The sequence below is a fragment of the Polypterus senegalus genome, chromosome 10, assembly GCF_016835505.1.
Source record: "Polypterus senegalus isolate Bchr_013 chromosome 10, ASM1683550v1, whole genome shotgun sequence".
NCBI lineage: Eukaryota > Metazoa > Chordata > Cladistia > Polypteriformes > Polypteridae > Polypterus > Polypterus senegalus.
Window position 1 is genome coordinate 38350844 of NC_053163.1, and position 14461 is coordinate 38365304.

Here is a 14461-nt window from a genome sequence, read left to right on the forward strand (position 1 = left end):
ATTGACAATCGTGTTACGTTATTTTTAAAATCTTTCCTTTTCTTAGCACAAGCACAGCCGAGAAGCTTGATGCATGTGCTCCATAACGCGTAAAAATAATGCATTTAATCACACTTTGCATTACAAGCAAAGGGAGCTTTTGTCAATGCATGATTTCCTGGTACACGGATTACATTGATCAGCGCATCCCGATTCATTTTACCCTCGCACCACCTTAGTTTGAGAAGAAGTATGAAAAAATATGAGGTTAACACAGAAAAACAGATCACCAATTCAAGCTTTATGAATAATCGATTAGCCATCAATAATTGTTTTGGTAAAGCCATCCTCCTTCCATTTTATAGTTTTTCCGCCACTAGCCATGATTAAATGAACGGTAAAAAAGTAAGAGCAAAGCGAGGGTTACTTATTTAGGCAGGCATATATATGACAGCAACACTCATGACAATGTCAATCATGTTACGTTATTATTAAAATGTTTCCTTTTCTTTTCATTACTTCTTTAACACACTACTTCTCCGCTGCCAGGCGTGGTATTTTGCTATATATATATATATATATATATATATATATATATATATATATATATATATATATATATATATATATATATATATATATATATATATATATATATATATATATATATATGAATGACCTCAAAGAGCGCTGAGACTTTTGATATCATGAGCGTGTCTGCAAACTGGGGTCTCCTGCCCAGCAAAAGTCGAGCAGCCAGCGTGCGTGCATAGCTGTGCCGGCCTTTGAGACGCTGACTGCGCTTCTGCCTTAAGTCAAAGTGAGCACTTTTAATTTTTTCATCCTCCCCTGCTATAGCCCAGACAAGTGTAAACACGGACCCCTTTTCTACACAACGCAAAATAATATTAAGGCGATTCACAATCGAGGCGAGGCACAAATTTGAGCGTTCACATAGAAAATGTAATTTCAATGTACCTGTACTTCTTAAAACGTTAGTTTTACTGTTTAATAACTTATAGACTATAATTTATTATTTTTCCCTTGCACTCAGTGACCAAACCTATACACACACATATAGACACATACAAACAAACACACAAGTATATGTATGTGTATATATATACACACACACACACACACATACATACACACACACAAATTATATATATGTGTGTATGTATGTATGTGTGTGAATATATGATGTAGATAGGTATATATATATATATATATATATATATATATATATATATATATATATATATATATATATATATATATATATATATATATATATATATATGTATATATATATATATATATATATATATATATATATATATATATATGTGTATATATATATATATATATATATATATATATGTGTGTATATATATATATATATATATGTATATATATATGTGTGTGTATATATATATATATATATATATATATATATATATATATATATATATATATGTATGTATGTATGTATGTATGTGTGTATATATATGACAGCAGCAATCCAAGCTGTGAGAAAACAGTAAAAAGGAGGTGTGTCAGGCGTGTGGTACATTTTCTGATGCAGCTGCCGAAAACAACTTTGTGACGCTGCCGCCAAATACACAAAACAATTACTTCGACAATCATGTTACATTATTTTTAAAATGTTTCCTTTTCTTTTTCATAACTTCTTTAACACATGACATCGCTGTGAAGCGCGGGTATTTTGCTATATATATATATATATCACAGCGACACTCATAACAGTGACAAAACAATTACATTGACAATCATGTTACGTTATTTTCAAAATGTTTCCTTTTCATTACTTCTTTAACACACTACTTCTCCGCTGCGAAGCGCGGGTATTTTGCTAGTATACTAATAAAAGGCAAAGCCCTCACTCACTCACTGACTCATCACTAATTCTCCAACTTCCCGTGTGGGTGGAAGGCTGAAATTTGGCAGGCTCATTCCTTACAGCTTCCTTACAAAAATTGGGCAGTTTTCATTTCGAAATTCTACGTGTAATGGTCATAACTGGAAGCTATTTTTCTCCATATACTGTAATGGAGTTGTGCTTAAAAGCTGTGGGGGGCGGAGTTTCATGTGACATCATCACGTAATCACGTGAACTGACTATCAACGCAGTACGTAGAAAACCAGGAAGAGCTCCAAAAAGCGCTGAAGAAAACATGCATTATATAATTGAGAAGGCAGCAAAACAATAAGAACCGAGCGAGTGACATATACAACTATATTCATGAGTGCTGCTACTTCGGAAACAAAGCACGGTGTAAACCTAAAGTTTAAATTAAGTTCATAGACAGGCTGCTGCTGGCGTTTGTCATGCCCACGGATAATGCGGGATACAAGTTTAATGAGAGGACGCAGGATATAAACGAGAGTTTTCATCACTTTGTAACGCAGTTAAAATTGCAGGTCAAGGGCTGTGCTTATGCAAATTCCGAGACTGTGTTTGTGGGGGATTGACAGTTAAGGCGGGTGGGGGAGTGACGTCATCATCTCCCCTCCCATTCACCTCATTTCGCTGTGAGCTGAGCTCTGCAGCTAACGCCGTCTTGAGGAACCAACTTTGTGACCCTGCCACCAAATACTCAAAGAAAAATCCATAAGTTAATACACACGCTGTCTCTAGAGTTTCTCCACACTGAATCCTCCAGGCCAGGGGTGGCCAACCAGTCAGGGAACAAGAGCCACATTTTTTACTGTGTTACCGCAAAGAGCCACATCATACACATGGGCACACATGAACATCACCCATCCTTTACTCACACACACAAATACCTCTGCTCAGCCAGATTTATTGTAAATGTCACACACCAACATAATGACAGAAATTGACTCCTACAGTACTAAAATCACAGGCCAGTCATTTTCAACAAGGAACATTGTGTGCTCTGTCTCACACACACAAACTCTCAGTTCAACCAAGTCCACAAACAAAAAAATAATAATTTACAATAGCGTTTTTCTTTTACTATGCATGTTGCTTAGTGGGACTTCTGGCATTCCTTGCCTTGAACAATCCTCTTCAAAGCTGGCTTGTATTCTTTTGTTGCCAGTCGAAGCAATTCTTTCACATGGTAGTCAGTCAGAACAGATCGATGCTTTAATTTCACGTGTTTCATGGTAGAAAACAGACTCACAGATGTATGTTGACCCAAACATTGACAGTATCTTAAGCGCAGTATCTTGTTTGCCATCTTTACTAACACATGTGCAAAGACACCCATATGTTTCATTCTTTGCACGTTTATTTGCTACCAACTAGCCCGATTTAAATTTTATTAAATACAATTATTGAATCTGTCACCATTTGAGCAGTGGGTTTCATGGGGCAAGCAGTTATATGCAGTAAAGCACCCATTCTGTGTTTTAATCTAATTATACAGTGGTGTGAAAAAATATTTGCCCCCTTCCTGATTTCTTATTCTTTTGCATGTTTGTCACACAAAATGTTTCTGATCATCAAACACATTTAACCATTAGTCAAATATAACACAAGTAAACACAAAATGCAGTTTTTAAATGATGGTTTTATTATTTAGGAAAAAAAAATCCAAACCTACATGGCCCTGTGTGAAAAAGTAATTGCCCCCTGAACCTAATAACTGGTTGGGCCACCCTTAGCAGCAATTACTGCAATCAAGCGTTTGCGATAACTTGCAATGAGTCTTTTACAGCGCTCTGGAGGAATTTTGGCCCACTCATCTTTGTAGAATTGTAATTCAGCTTTATTTGAGGGTTTTCTAGCATGAACCGCCTTTTTAAGGTCATGCCATAGCATCTCAATTGGATTCAGGTCGGGACTTTGACTAGGCCACTCCAAAGTCTTCATTTTGTTTTTCTTCAGCCATTTAGAGGTGGATTTGCTGGTGTGTTTTGGGTCATTGTCCTGTTGCAGCACCCAAGATCGCTTCAGCTTGAGTTGACGAACAGATGGCCGGACATTCTCCTTCAGGATTTTTTGGTAGACAGTAGAATTCATGGTTCCATCTATCACAGCAAGCCTTCCAGGTCCTGAAGCAGCAAAACAACCCCAGACCATCACACTACCACCACCATATTTTACTGTTGGTATGATGTTCTTTTTCTGAAATGCTGTGTTCCTTTTACGCCAGATGTAACGGGACATTTGCCTTCCAAAAAGTTCAACTTTTGTCTCATCAGTCCACAAGGTATTTTCCCAAAAGTCTTGGCAATCATTGAGATGATTCTTAGCAAAATTGAGACAAGCCCTAATGTTCTTTTTGCTTAACAGTGGTTTGCGTCTTGGAAATCTGCCATGCAGGCCATTTTTGCCCAGTCTCTTTCTTATGGTGGAATCGTGAACACTGACCTTAATTGAGGCAAGTGAGGCCTGCAGTTCTTTAGACGTTGTCCTGGGGTCTTTTGTGACCTCTCGGATGAGTCGTCTCTGCGCTCTTGGGGTAATTTTGGTCGGCCGGCCACTCCTGGGAAGGTTCACCACTGTTCCATGTTTTGCCATTTGTGGATAATGGCTCTCACTGTGGTTCGCTGGAGTCCCAAAGTTTTAGAAATGACTTTATAACCTTTACCAGACTGATAGATCTCAATTACTTCTGTTCTCATTTGTTCCTGAATTTCTTTGGATCTTGGCATGATGTCTAGCTTTTGAGGTGCTTTTGGTCTACTTCTCTGTGCCAGGCAGCTCCTATTTAAGTGATTTTTTGATTGAAACAGGTGTGGCAGTAATCAGGCCTGGGGGTGTCTACGGAAATTGAACTCGGGTGTGATACACCACAGTTAGGTTATTTTTTAACAAGGGAGCAATTACTTTTTCACACAGGGCCATGTAGGTTTGGATTTTCTTTTCTCCCTAAATAATAAAAACCATCATTTAAAAACTGCATTTTGTGTTTACTTGTGTTATATTTGACTAATGGTTAAATGTGTTTGATGATCAGAAACATTTTGTGTGACAAACGTGCAAAAGAATAAGAAATCAGGAAGGGGGCAAATAGTTTTTCACACCACTGTATATACAGTGTTCCCTCGCTATATCGCGCTTTGACTTTCGCGGCTTCACTCTATCGTGGATTTTAAATGTAAGCATATCTAAATATATATCACAGATTTTTTGCTGGTTCGTGGATTTCTGCGGACAACGGGTCTTTTAATTTGTGGTACATGCTTCCTCAGTTGCTTTGCCCAGTTAATTTCATACAAGGGACGCTATTGGCAGATGGCTGAGAAGCTACCCAATCAGAGCACGTATTACATATTAAGTAAAACTCCTCAATGATATACAATATGCTTCCCGTGTGTTGCTTCGCATAGTTGAAAGCCCAAACAGCACATATTGATTTTTGATTGTTTGCTTGTCTCTGTCACTCTCTCTGATATTCTGTGCTCCTGACGGAGGGGGTGTGAGCAGCGGGGGTCTCCGCACACTGGCCTAGAGGATACGGACACTCCTCTAAAAAATGGTGAAAGACTACCTTCACATTGCTGCCTCCCTTGCAGCTGCTTTGTCTGGCGGTGCCTTGCATACTTAAAAGCCCAAACAGCCCTATTGATTTTTGATTGTATGCTTTTTTTTCTCTCTCTCTCTCTGACATTCTCTGCTCCTGACGCACACTCCTTTGAAGAGGAAGATATGTTTGCATTCTTTTAATTGTGAGACGGAACTGTCATCTCTGTCTTGTCATGGAGCACAGTTTAAACTTTTGACTAAATGGTGTTATTTCATGTCTAGAGGGCTCTAATAATGTTAGAAAATGTATTTAGAAGGTTGTAAACAGATTTTCTATGCTCTAACTGCGAAAATATTCGATTTATAAATAAAGAATCCTACTTTGCGGAAATTCATTTATCGCCGCAGAGTCTGGAACGGATTAACAGCGATAAACGAGGGTTTACTGTAATCATTTTTAAAGCAACCTTATAAAGTGGTATTGTTCAGAATGTAATGCAATAATTCTGTGTCTCACTTTTAACAGAATTGCAAAAAAAATGATTTTGGCACAGATCAAAGCAAACTTATCTTCAGAGGATGATGGATCAACAGATGAAGAAGAATCTGAAAAAGAAGATAATGGTAAAAATGAGAAAAGCAAGACAGGTGTTGAGGATGTAAAAGAGGGTAGGTAATTTAGCATGTTCTAGTTCTTTGGCTTCCTGTTGTTGTTTTGGAACATTTACTCTGTGTTATCAAAATGTAGCAGTCCTGTTACTTAAAACATTTTTTTTCCCCAATATAAATGTCAAATTCATGAATTTTTAAAAATTTAGTTATAGTTTACCATTGACTTTGATGTTGCAAACCAGAAGAGCTACTGCAACTATTAAGAGAGATCTTTTGGAAGTAAAGGATAAAGTGCTTATTGTTGTGTTGGTAACAGTCCATATCTGATAGATTAGACCAGTATAATTACAGCAATAGTGTCCAGCTTCTCCTGAGGATTTCCCAGGCATTCTGCAGTTAGTCAAGAAAATAGGCACATAAGCCTGTTTTTTGTCTTTTATCAGTGGCAAATGCATTTTACACTTAATACAGGAGGTACAAAGCAGTCCACAGCAGGCTCATTTCAGTCAGAGTTCTTCTCTTAAAGTTCTTCTGTATTGCAAAGCTCCCCTCTCATCATTCAGCTTGAGCCCGGGGCCTGATTTTGAACCATATTATTCTCTTGGTTACACTGAGAACAATCAAACAAAGCATGAATATGCAGTTTATCCATTAAAAGAAAAGCTTAATTCCATAATACTGTTACAGTCCTATTTGATGTTGGAAAAGCTGCTGCCTTTGTACCCAGTCTCTGGTCAGTTACATCACATCTACCTTTAGGTTTCAACTAGTGCTTGAGATGCTAAGTTTCTTCCCATTGAGATAGCTGGTCTTTCTTTAATTGTAATGAGGAAATCATGAATTGCTCCAATGTATGCTAAAGGTTACAGAAGAGATTTACAAAGATGTTTTTATCCTGTATAAAAGTAATATTCTTCACCAGACTACTCCTTCTCTACACAGTCCTCTATTTTGGCAGCTCCTCTTTTGTCAGCTTATTAGTATTTCTAAGGCAGTTTGGAAAAATGTCCTGCTAACTATATATTGAAGGAATCTCTTTAGGTTGATGGTTTCTCTCAGTACGTGTTATTTAAATGTCATATGTGTCCTAATGTAACAAGAGCTGACCAACTTTTGTCCACAGATTCTCACAAATACCATATATTCTGATGTCATATTGTTCAGCCCTTAAAGACCTCCAGCTGGACAAAATTTATGCCTGTGCCAGCTTACATCCAAGTGTTAATCACTTAAAAGTATTGCACCTCTCTTCAGTATGACTAAAAAGGTGGTATTTGATCTTTAGTGCAATGGTTTTCTAGTACAATTATTGTCATGGACAAAGGACTTTGTATTTTATATTATAGTCCCCACATATTGTCTAATATAACAACATAGAACGGCTATCTTATGAACATAAGCAAAGTGGCACTGATATGCAGTTAATTTGGAATTGCCAGCTTAACCAAAAAATGGGTCTCCTGCGATGCAGAAAATAAAGGAAAACTAGAAAAGCTGAAATAAATTCATATGGATAATGTGTAAATTCTGCATAGACTGCTACTGATTTGAAGTGGTTATGCTAGAATGTAAGGAAGCCTTCATAACTGTGCCATCATGCAACCTGGATATATTGCCGACGAACAAAGCCTGAAATTCTGTTATCTAATGCTATCTGTTGACAATGATAAAACCCTACTGAATTTGCTATTTGTTCAGCGACAAAATTGTTCAGGAATTTCGGTGAACTCTGTGAAATGCATTGAAGTCAAAGAGGAAGGAGAAACTGAGATGGTTTTGATTGGATTATAATGGTGCAGTAGTCTTTTTAATGTCCCTGAGGACTAGGGAAGCATGTGCCATCTATGCTGGACTGATTATCGTGACCAAAATGCGACCTGGGCTGTGAATAAGCAGTCCTAGCCAAAAGAATTACGGAAATAAAGGAAATTAAAATTAATAGAAACGAAGCCATACCTCATCCAATTTTTTTTTAATATGTTCATTACTGAATGTAGTCTGTAGTGATGGCCAAGAAAATTTTATTCTCATGTTTTAATGCAAAAAGGAGAGAAAACATTCATGATATAATAGAAGTCAATTGTGACTAATGCTTTCCAGTGGGAAGTGATGTGAAAAATTTCCATGGAAATAGAAACAAATTTCACATTATTTGTGTCCTTTAATCCACATGCCAGTTATTCTGGCATATGCTCAAAATGTGCAAAACACACTTTTTTTTGCTAAAATACTGTTAAATTGATATTTTGAGAAAAATATGCGTATATCAAAAACAGGAAACACATTCACATAATACCATGCTTTTGAAATAGACAGGACTTTTTACCAGTTGATAAGGGGGGAGAGGTGGTTCATCAATTCAAAAGCACAGTATTTTGTGTTTCCTGTTTATAATATGCATTACTTTTTCTGGAAGTATCTATTTACCAGTATTTTTGCAAAAAAAGTAATGTATTTTGCCCTTTTTGAGCATATGACTGGAAAACTGACAGGTAGTAGGGGTGTTGGGCATTGGGGTTTGAAGAGGTTGGAGTAGGCCTCAAACAGATTGCTAATAAGGACAGAACGGGGATGGCCCATCCAACTTTGGCTATGTGATGTAATGTTGGCCTAATAAAGCATCATGGGGTGCTGGATCAAAAAAAGTTTGCTTAAGCCGGCTGCATGACAAATTTTTAAAAATGATAATTCTACACCTGGGGAAATGTATTAAGTTTAATTTATTATGAAGTATACAGATGAAGGGATTTAGTTGCAAAGTATACAATTTTCAATTGCTTATAATGGAAATATATCTCTCTATTATAATAAAAAAAAATCTTGAAACGAGACTAATCCTGTGACGAGATGTGACTTTTTGAAGAGACTTTTTGAAAGGAAGTCCCGCGAGACGGGAGACTTTTACCATGAGATTCTTTCAAGTCATGCCATACTTACAACCTTTGGAATTATTTAATTATGATTAAGTGTCCATAGTTGCATTACATAAAGAATTCATTGGCACCCTAACCATCCAGCTAAGGCTAAATGAGAAGCATTTTACAGTAGGCTGTAGAACTGTATCTTTTAATTATTCGTGGAACATTGCAGGATTAATTTTCTCTTTGACATACAGAATCTGAAACTTAAGCACGCATGTTTTATTCAGCCCATATCTTTGCCGAAAGTGTGCTTTGTTTTGGACTGCACTTAGTTTGTAATGAACGTGTTACCTATTGTTTCTTTTTTAAGTTAGAGTGTATTATGCATTGCTTTTGGTTTTCTTTTGTATGTATTTATTGTGTCATTTTTTTCATTTGAGGTTGATACTGTAAAAAGTATTTATTGCCCAAAGTTTGCTAAAGTAAGAATTTTCCTAGCAGAACTACAAACTACTGTACATTATACCAAATCAAAGGAAACAAACTGTGGGATTTAAAATTAAATTTGTTGATGGTTTTCACCCTATCATGTAGGAAATGGTAGAATTGTCTGTTTTTAATTGATTTATGTGGATAAATACAGTATGTTTTACTGAGGTCACACAAATGAACACAAAGGAGTATTCAAAACAAGTCAGAAATATATATTGCCCTCTATAATGTTTGGGTATCAGCGTGTGCTCCTAACCCCTCTCTCTCCCTCTTTAATGTTAGGGACAAAGACACATTTTTCTTTGATTTATCCCTCTGCTCCTCAGTTTAAAATTACAAATCAAGCAATTCAGATATGATTAAAGTACACATTGCAAACTTTCATACAAAGGTACAGTGGACCCTTGACTTACAAACTCAATTCGTTCGCGAGGGTTGGTTGTAAGTCAAGACTATTTTTCCCATAAGAAATAATGGAAATACCCATAATGCGCTCCGAACCTCCCACAGCAACACTTACTTAATCTTTTCATAATAAAAATGGGTTGTATAATGCGTATAATTTACCAAAACACCAATAATTTTTCTAATGTACTATCCAAAAAGTTATAAAAAGTGCCTAGCCTACCAGACACAACAATTTCATACTGTACTCACCATTTAATTTGACATCTTTGGGCTGCAGGAAGGGAGGAGGAGGAGAATGAAACGGAAGGTGGTTATTGTTTAGAAGGAGCCTCCTTATGCAAATCTTTTCTTTGTAAAATTGTTGAGATGGTGGATTTCGACATGCTGTACATATTAGCTAAATCGGTCACAAACGCCACTCTCATATTTCCGCACAATTTCTTTCTTCATTTCGATTGTGATCGCTGTTTCTCACGTTAATAATGACAGTAGTCAAGCACTCAGTTCAAAACTGGCCGTCTTGTGAACTGCTGTAATAATACACTCCAAAGCAAGCTGGTGCTGACTCAACCTGATGACATCATCATGTGCCACGCCAGCCCGCTAGCACCCCTTAACAATCACTTTCTTTACCTTCGTTACCTTCTCTTCCTTCCTTAGCAATTATGCGTCTTGCTTGCCATGGTCTTAGTGAATTATATATATAGATAAATCACTCCACTGACCGAAATTACGTCCACAAACACATGTATCTGGGCTCCGACTGACGCTTACGATCTCTCTCGGCTGTTTGTTTACAATCGCACAAGCGGATACACGTGACCGCATTCGGGTCGTAACGCAAGATGTTTGTCGTAAATCAAAACAAAAAATTTGGACGTAAATCAAGTTGTTCGCATGTCTGGCCGGTTGTATGTCAAGGGTTGACTGTATTTGCATACAGTTTGGTCACATCTGCAGAAATTACAATTTTTATACATGGTACCCCCATTTCAGGGCAACATAATGTCTGGGACAAATGGAGTCACAAGTATTTGTGATTATTCAAGTGTGTTCCATTACTTCATTAGTGCTTCATAAGGCTTGCTTCTACTTACAGTAACACACAAAAAAAAAAAAAACTCAAGTTAGCTGGGGAGAAAACAAAATCTACAATGGTTCCAAGGCCAAAAAGAAAGCCCAGCCCCCACTAGAATCTACATGACATACATATTTATCTTTTGGACAGATGAGACACATGCCTTCATTCCATCATGTAAGCGGGGCGGGCAGCATGGTGCCTTTATCAGTTGGTGGTGGCGCAGAGTGCCACCATAGAAGCACCGAAAAAGATAGCAGAGAATATTGGAGTTTAGTACAGATTGTGGATCCCTAAAGAATATGATAATTCTATATCCAAATAGTCAATTAAGAATACAACTAAAATGTAGCTATGAAAAAAAAGGTTTTTAGCAGGTTTTTAAAATGTTCCACAGTATTAGCCTGGCATATTTCTGTTGCTAAAGTATTCCAGATCTTAGGTACATAACAGCAAAAAGCTATAATCTGAGGTTATGACTTGGAGTTTAGCGGGACAGGCATTCCAAAATATAGGACTTAGGAAGATTATAGACTTTATAAACCATTGGTAGTTTTTCAGAGTCAATTGTAAATGATATGGGTAACCAGTTTAAAGACGCTGAAACTCATGAAATGTGCTCAGATTTTCTAGTTAAGATTGACTGCTGCCTTCTGCACTAATTCCTATCGATTAATGCCTTTCTTAACTAGTCCTGTTAGGAGTGCATTACAGTAATCTATTTGAATAAAACCAAAAGTATGAACTAATTTTTCAGCATCTTCTAAAGTTATAAGAGGTCTATGCTATATTATGTAACTTAATTTTTTAAGGTGGCCCGACATTAGGAATATTTTCATAGATTTCAGGGATTCTTAGTACAGTAATTTGATTAGTTTGTGATTTAAAGTTTGTCAGAGTCAGTGATTACCTCTTGAGTTTTAAATCTAAGGACTTTAAATCCAATCAGAAATGCCGCTAAGGTATTGGATCAGAGATCCAAGAATATAAGGGTCATCATATATTTATGGCCTTGGTCCAAATTAACCCACAAATCATTTACTACATTATTGTGCTATGATTTGTTCTAAAAGCTGTCTGAAACTTGTCAAGAATAGAATGTTTATTCAAGTAATCACTTAGTTGCTTAAAAACTGCCTTTCCTAGAATTTTACTTAAGCAATGCAAGTTAGAAATTAATCTAAAATTATCAAAGACTGAGTGGTCGAGATTATTTTTCTTGAGCAGGAGTCAAACAACTGCAGTCTTTAGACAGTCAGAGAAGATCCCCATATCTAATGATGAGTTCACTATGTCAAGTGCACCATCAATTAGGACATTGGAGACTTCTTTCGAAAAGCCTATTGGTACTGGGTCAAGGATGCAGATGGAGGGTTTTGGTAGTTAAAGTTGATCTGTTTCAGTGAAAAAATTTAGCTCGCTCAACTGGGCATGCTGGGGTTCAACAGGATTGACTGTGGGGGAATGTACTATATTATGTGTAGTATTTATTATGTTTTTTAAAAATATAGCAAAAGCCTCACACGTTTTTCTAGTAGTTTTTAAGAGGTATTTAAATGAATGAGCTGGGTTTAGAAGACTACCAGCATTATCATTTGTAATTTTTGAGAAATAGGACTTCCTTTCAAAGTGGACTGTGTTGTTATATTCATTTATTTTTGCCCTCAGTATTTCATAGTGGACTATCACTTGTTTTTCTCCATTTATGCTCAGCTCTCTAGCATGTTCTCTTTAATTCAGACACTCTTTTAGTCTACCACTGTATAAAAATGCTGTGGGACGTCTTAACAGTATTTTCACGGACCGCTACGTCAACTGCAGCACTCACCTTGGCATTAAAAGTTTCCACTTTACTAGTTACACTATTAGCATTATTGAAATAAACACTACTAGCGGACTAATTGAAAATTAGCAAACACTGAGGCTGCAGATGTGTCAAAATAATTTTTTTTAATGATAAGCTTCTCATTAGTTGTAGATACCAGTATTTCTACATCAAATAATGTGCAAAAAAAGGTCCGATATATTGATATCCACAAATGGCCCCACGTCAACTTTTAATACTTTTGAAATCACTGAATCTAGGGTGTATCCTCCTTTATGTGGGCTGTGGGGATGTGACATACTGACTAAGATTTCTTTTGGGCCACATTGGTTATCCACATGAAAATTTAAATCTCCTAAAATTATGAACCTGTTATAGTTAGTTATTATAGATAACAAACCTGAGAATTCCTCAAAAAAAAAAATATTTTGGACTCCGACCCCCTTGACCCTGTGGTTAGGATGTAGTGGGTTGGATAATGGATGGATGGATATTTTGGAGTTCTTTAAATGGTCAGTTCTTGAATAAGTACAGCAAGATACTTGGAAGATGTGAAAGTACCAAAACTGGCATGTTTACAGTTTAGTCGGCTTAAACAAATAAATGCTGAACCACTTCCTTTTTTACCTTGGCAAACTGAATAAACAAAGCTGTAACTCACAGGTTCTCCTTCAATTAACACTGCTGCACTTCACTTAATGTAAGAAAATCACTGATAAGAACATTAATGTAAAAAGTCTTGCTGGTTAATGCTCTAGTATTTAGTGAAGCCATATTTAAGATCTTGGAAGAGCAGTCAGCTTGGAATGGCAATGAAGTTATTAGTGTTTATGCTGCTGTTTGCTAATTTTTTTCTTTAATGTATAATCTGTTATAATTGTATTACAATTCACGTCTAAAGTTAAAATGGTAATTTTTTGCAATTGTGCCGCTTTTTCCGGGTTTTTTAGTTAGACTATGGTTTGTTGTTATAGTGCTAATGCAATACACCTCTGAGGGTGAACTCACTACAGAATTATCACATTCTATCACAGCATTATAGAAAACATTGGGATTAAATTTACGTAGTCAAGAAAGACAGAATACCTTTCAGATACTGTTGGAGATGACCCTGGCGCCAAATCTGTTTAGATGCAGACCATCTCGTGTGAAGAAATACGCTGTTTCCCAGAAAAGATCCCAGTTGTCCATGAATCTGATGTTTTGTCTGTTCCAGAACCCTCTCATCCAGTTGTTCATAGTGTGACAGATAGGGAGGGGGCGCTATCGCTCCTTTGAACCCTTTTCCAAGACGTCAGACACCAGATAAAAGTCCAAATTCTTATTTTATTTGAACTGCACAGTGCACAAAGCACCCTCCTCTCCACAGTACTCATACAAATACACAATTACTAATCAATAAACTCTCCACTACTCCCACCTTGCCACCCTTCCACCCAGCTCAGCTCAACGTCTGGGATTTCCCATCGTCCTTTTATAGTCCCTGACCTGGAAGTGTTTCTCATCCTTCAGTCCATGATTCCTTATCACTTCCGGGTCAGATAAAAAAGTCCTTTTCTTCATCCCGGAAGTATGTCACTTCCGCTGTCGCTTTGCCTATGACACATTTCTGGGTTATAGGGCACATGTGACTCTTTGGGCCTTCCTACAGCGTCCTCTGTTGGCCCCTGTGGTATCCAGCAGGGCTGTAGAGGAAAACAGCATCGTCCATGATTCCCTGCTGGTATCCGGGGCACCTCCAG

General features: G+C 37.0%; 1 protein-coding gene across 3 annotated transcripts in view; it reads left to right on the top strand.

The window, feature by feature from the left end:
- atrx (ATRX chromatin remodeler) overlaps window positions 1–14461 on the top strand; it is a 352828-nt gene that overhangs the window by 174372 nt on the left and 163995 nt on the right. For all 3 annotated transcript variants that reach the window (XM_039765743.1, XM_039765744.1, XM_039765745.1), the window contains one exon: window positions 5970–6112. In XM_039765743.1, coding sequence (XP_039621677.1) covers window positions 5970–6112 — 143 coding nt within the window. The remainder of the gene's footprint in view (window positions 1–5969; window positions 6113–14461) is intronic.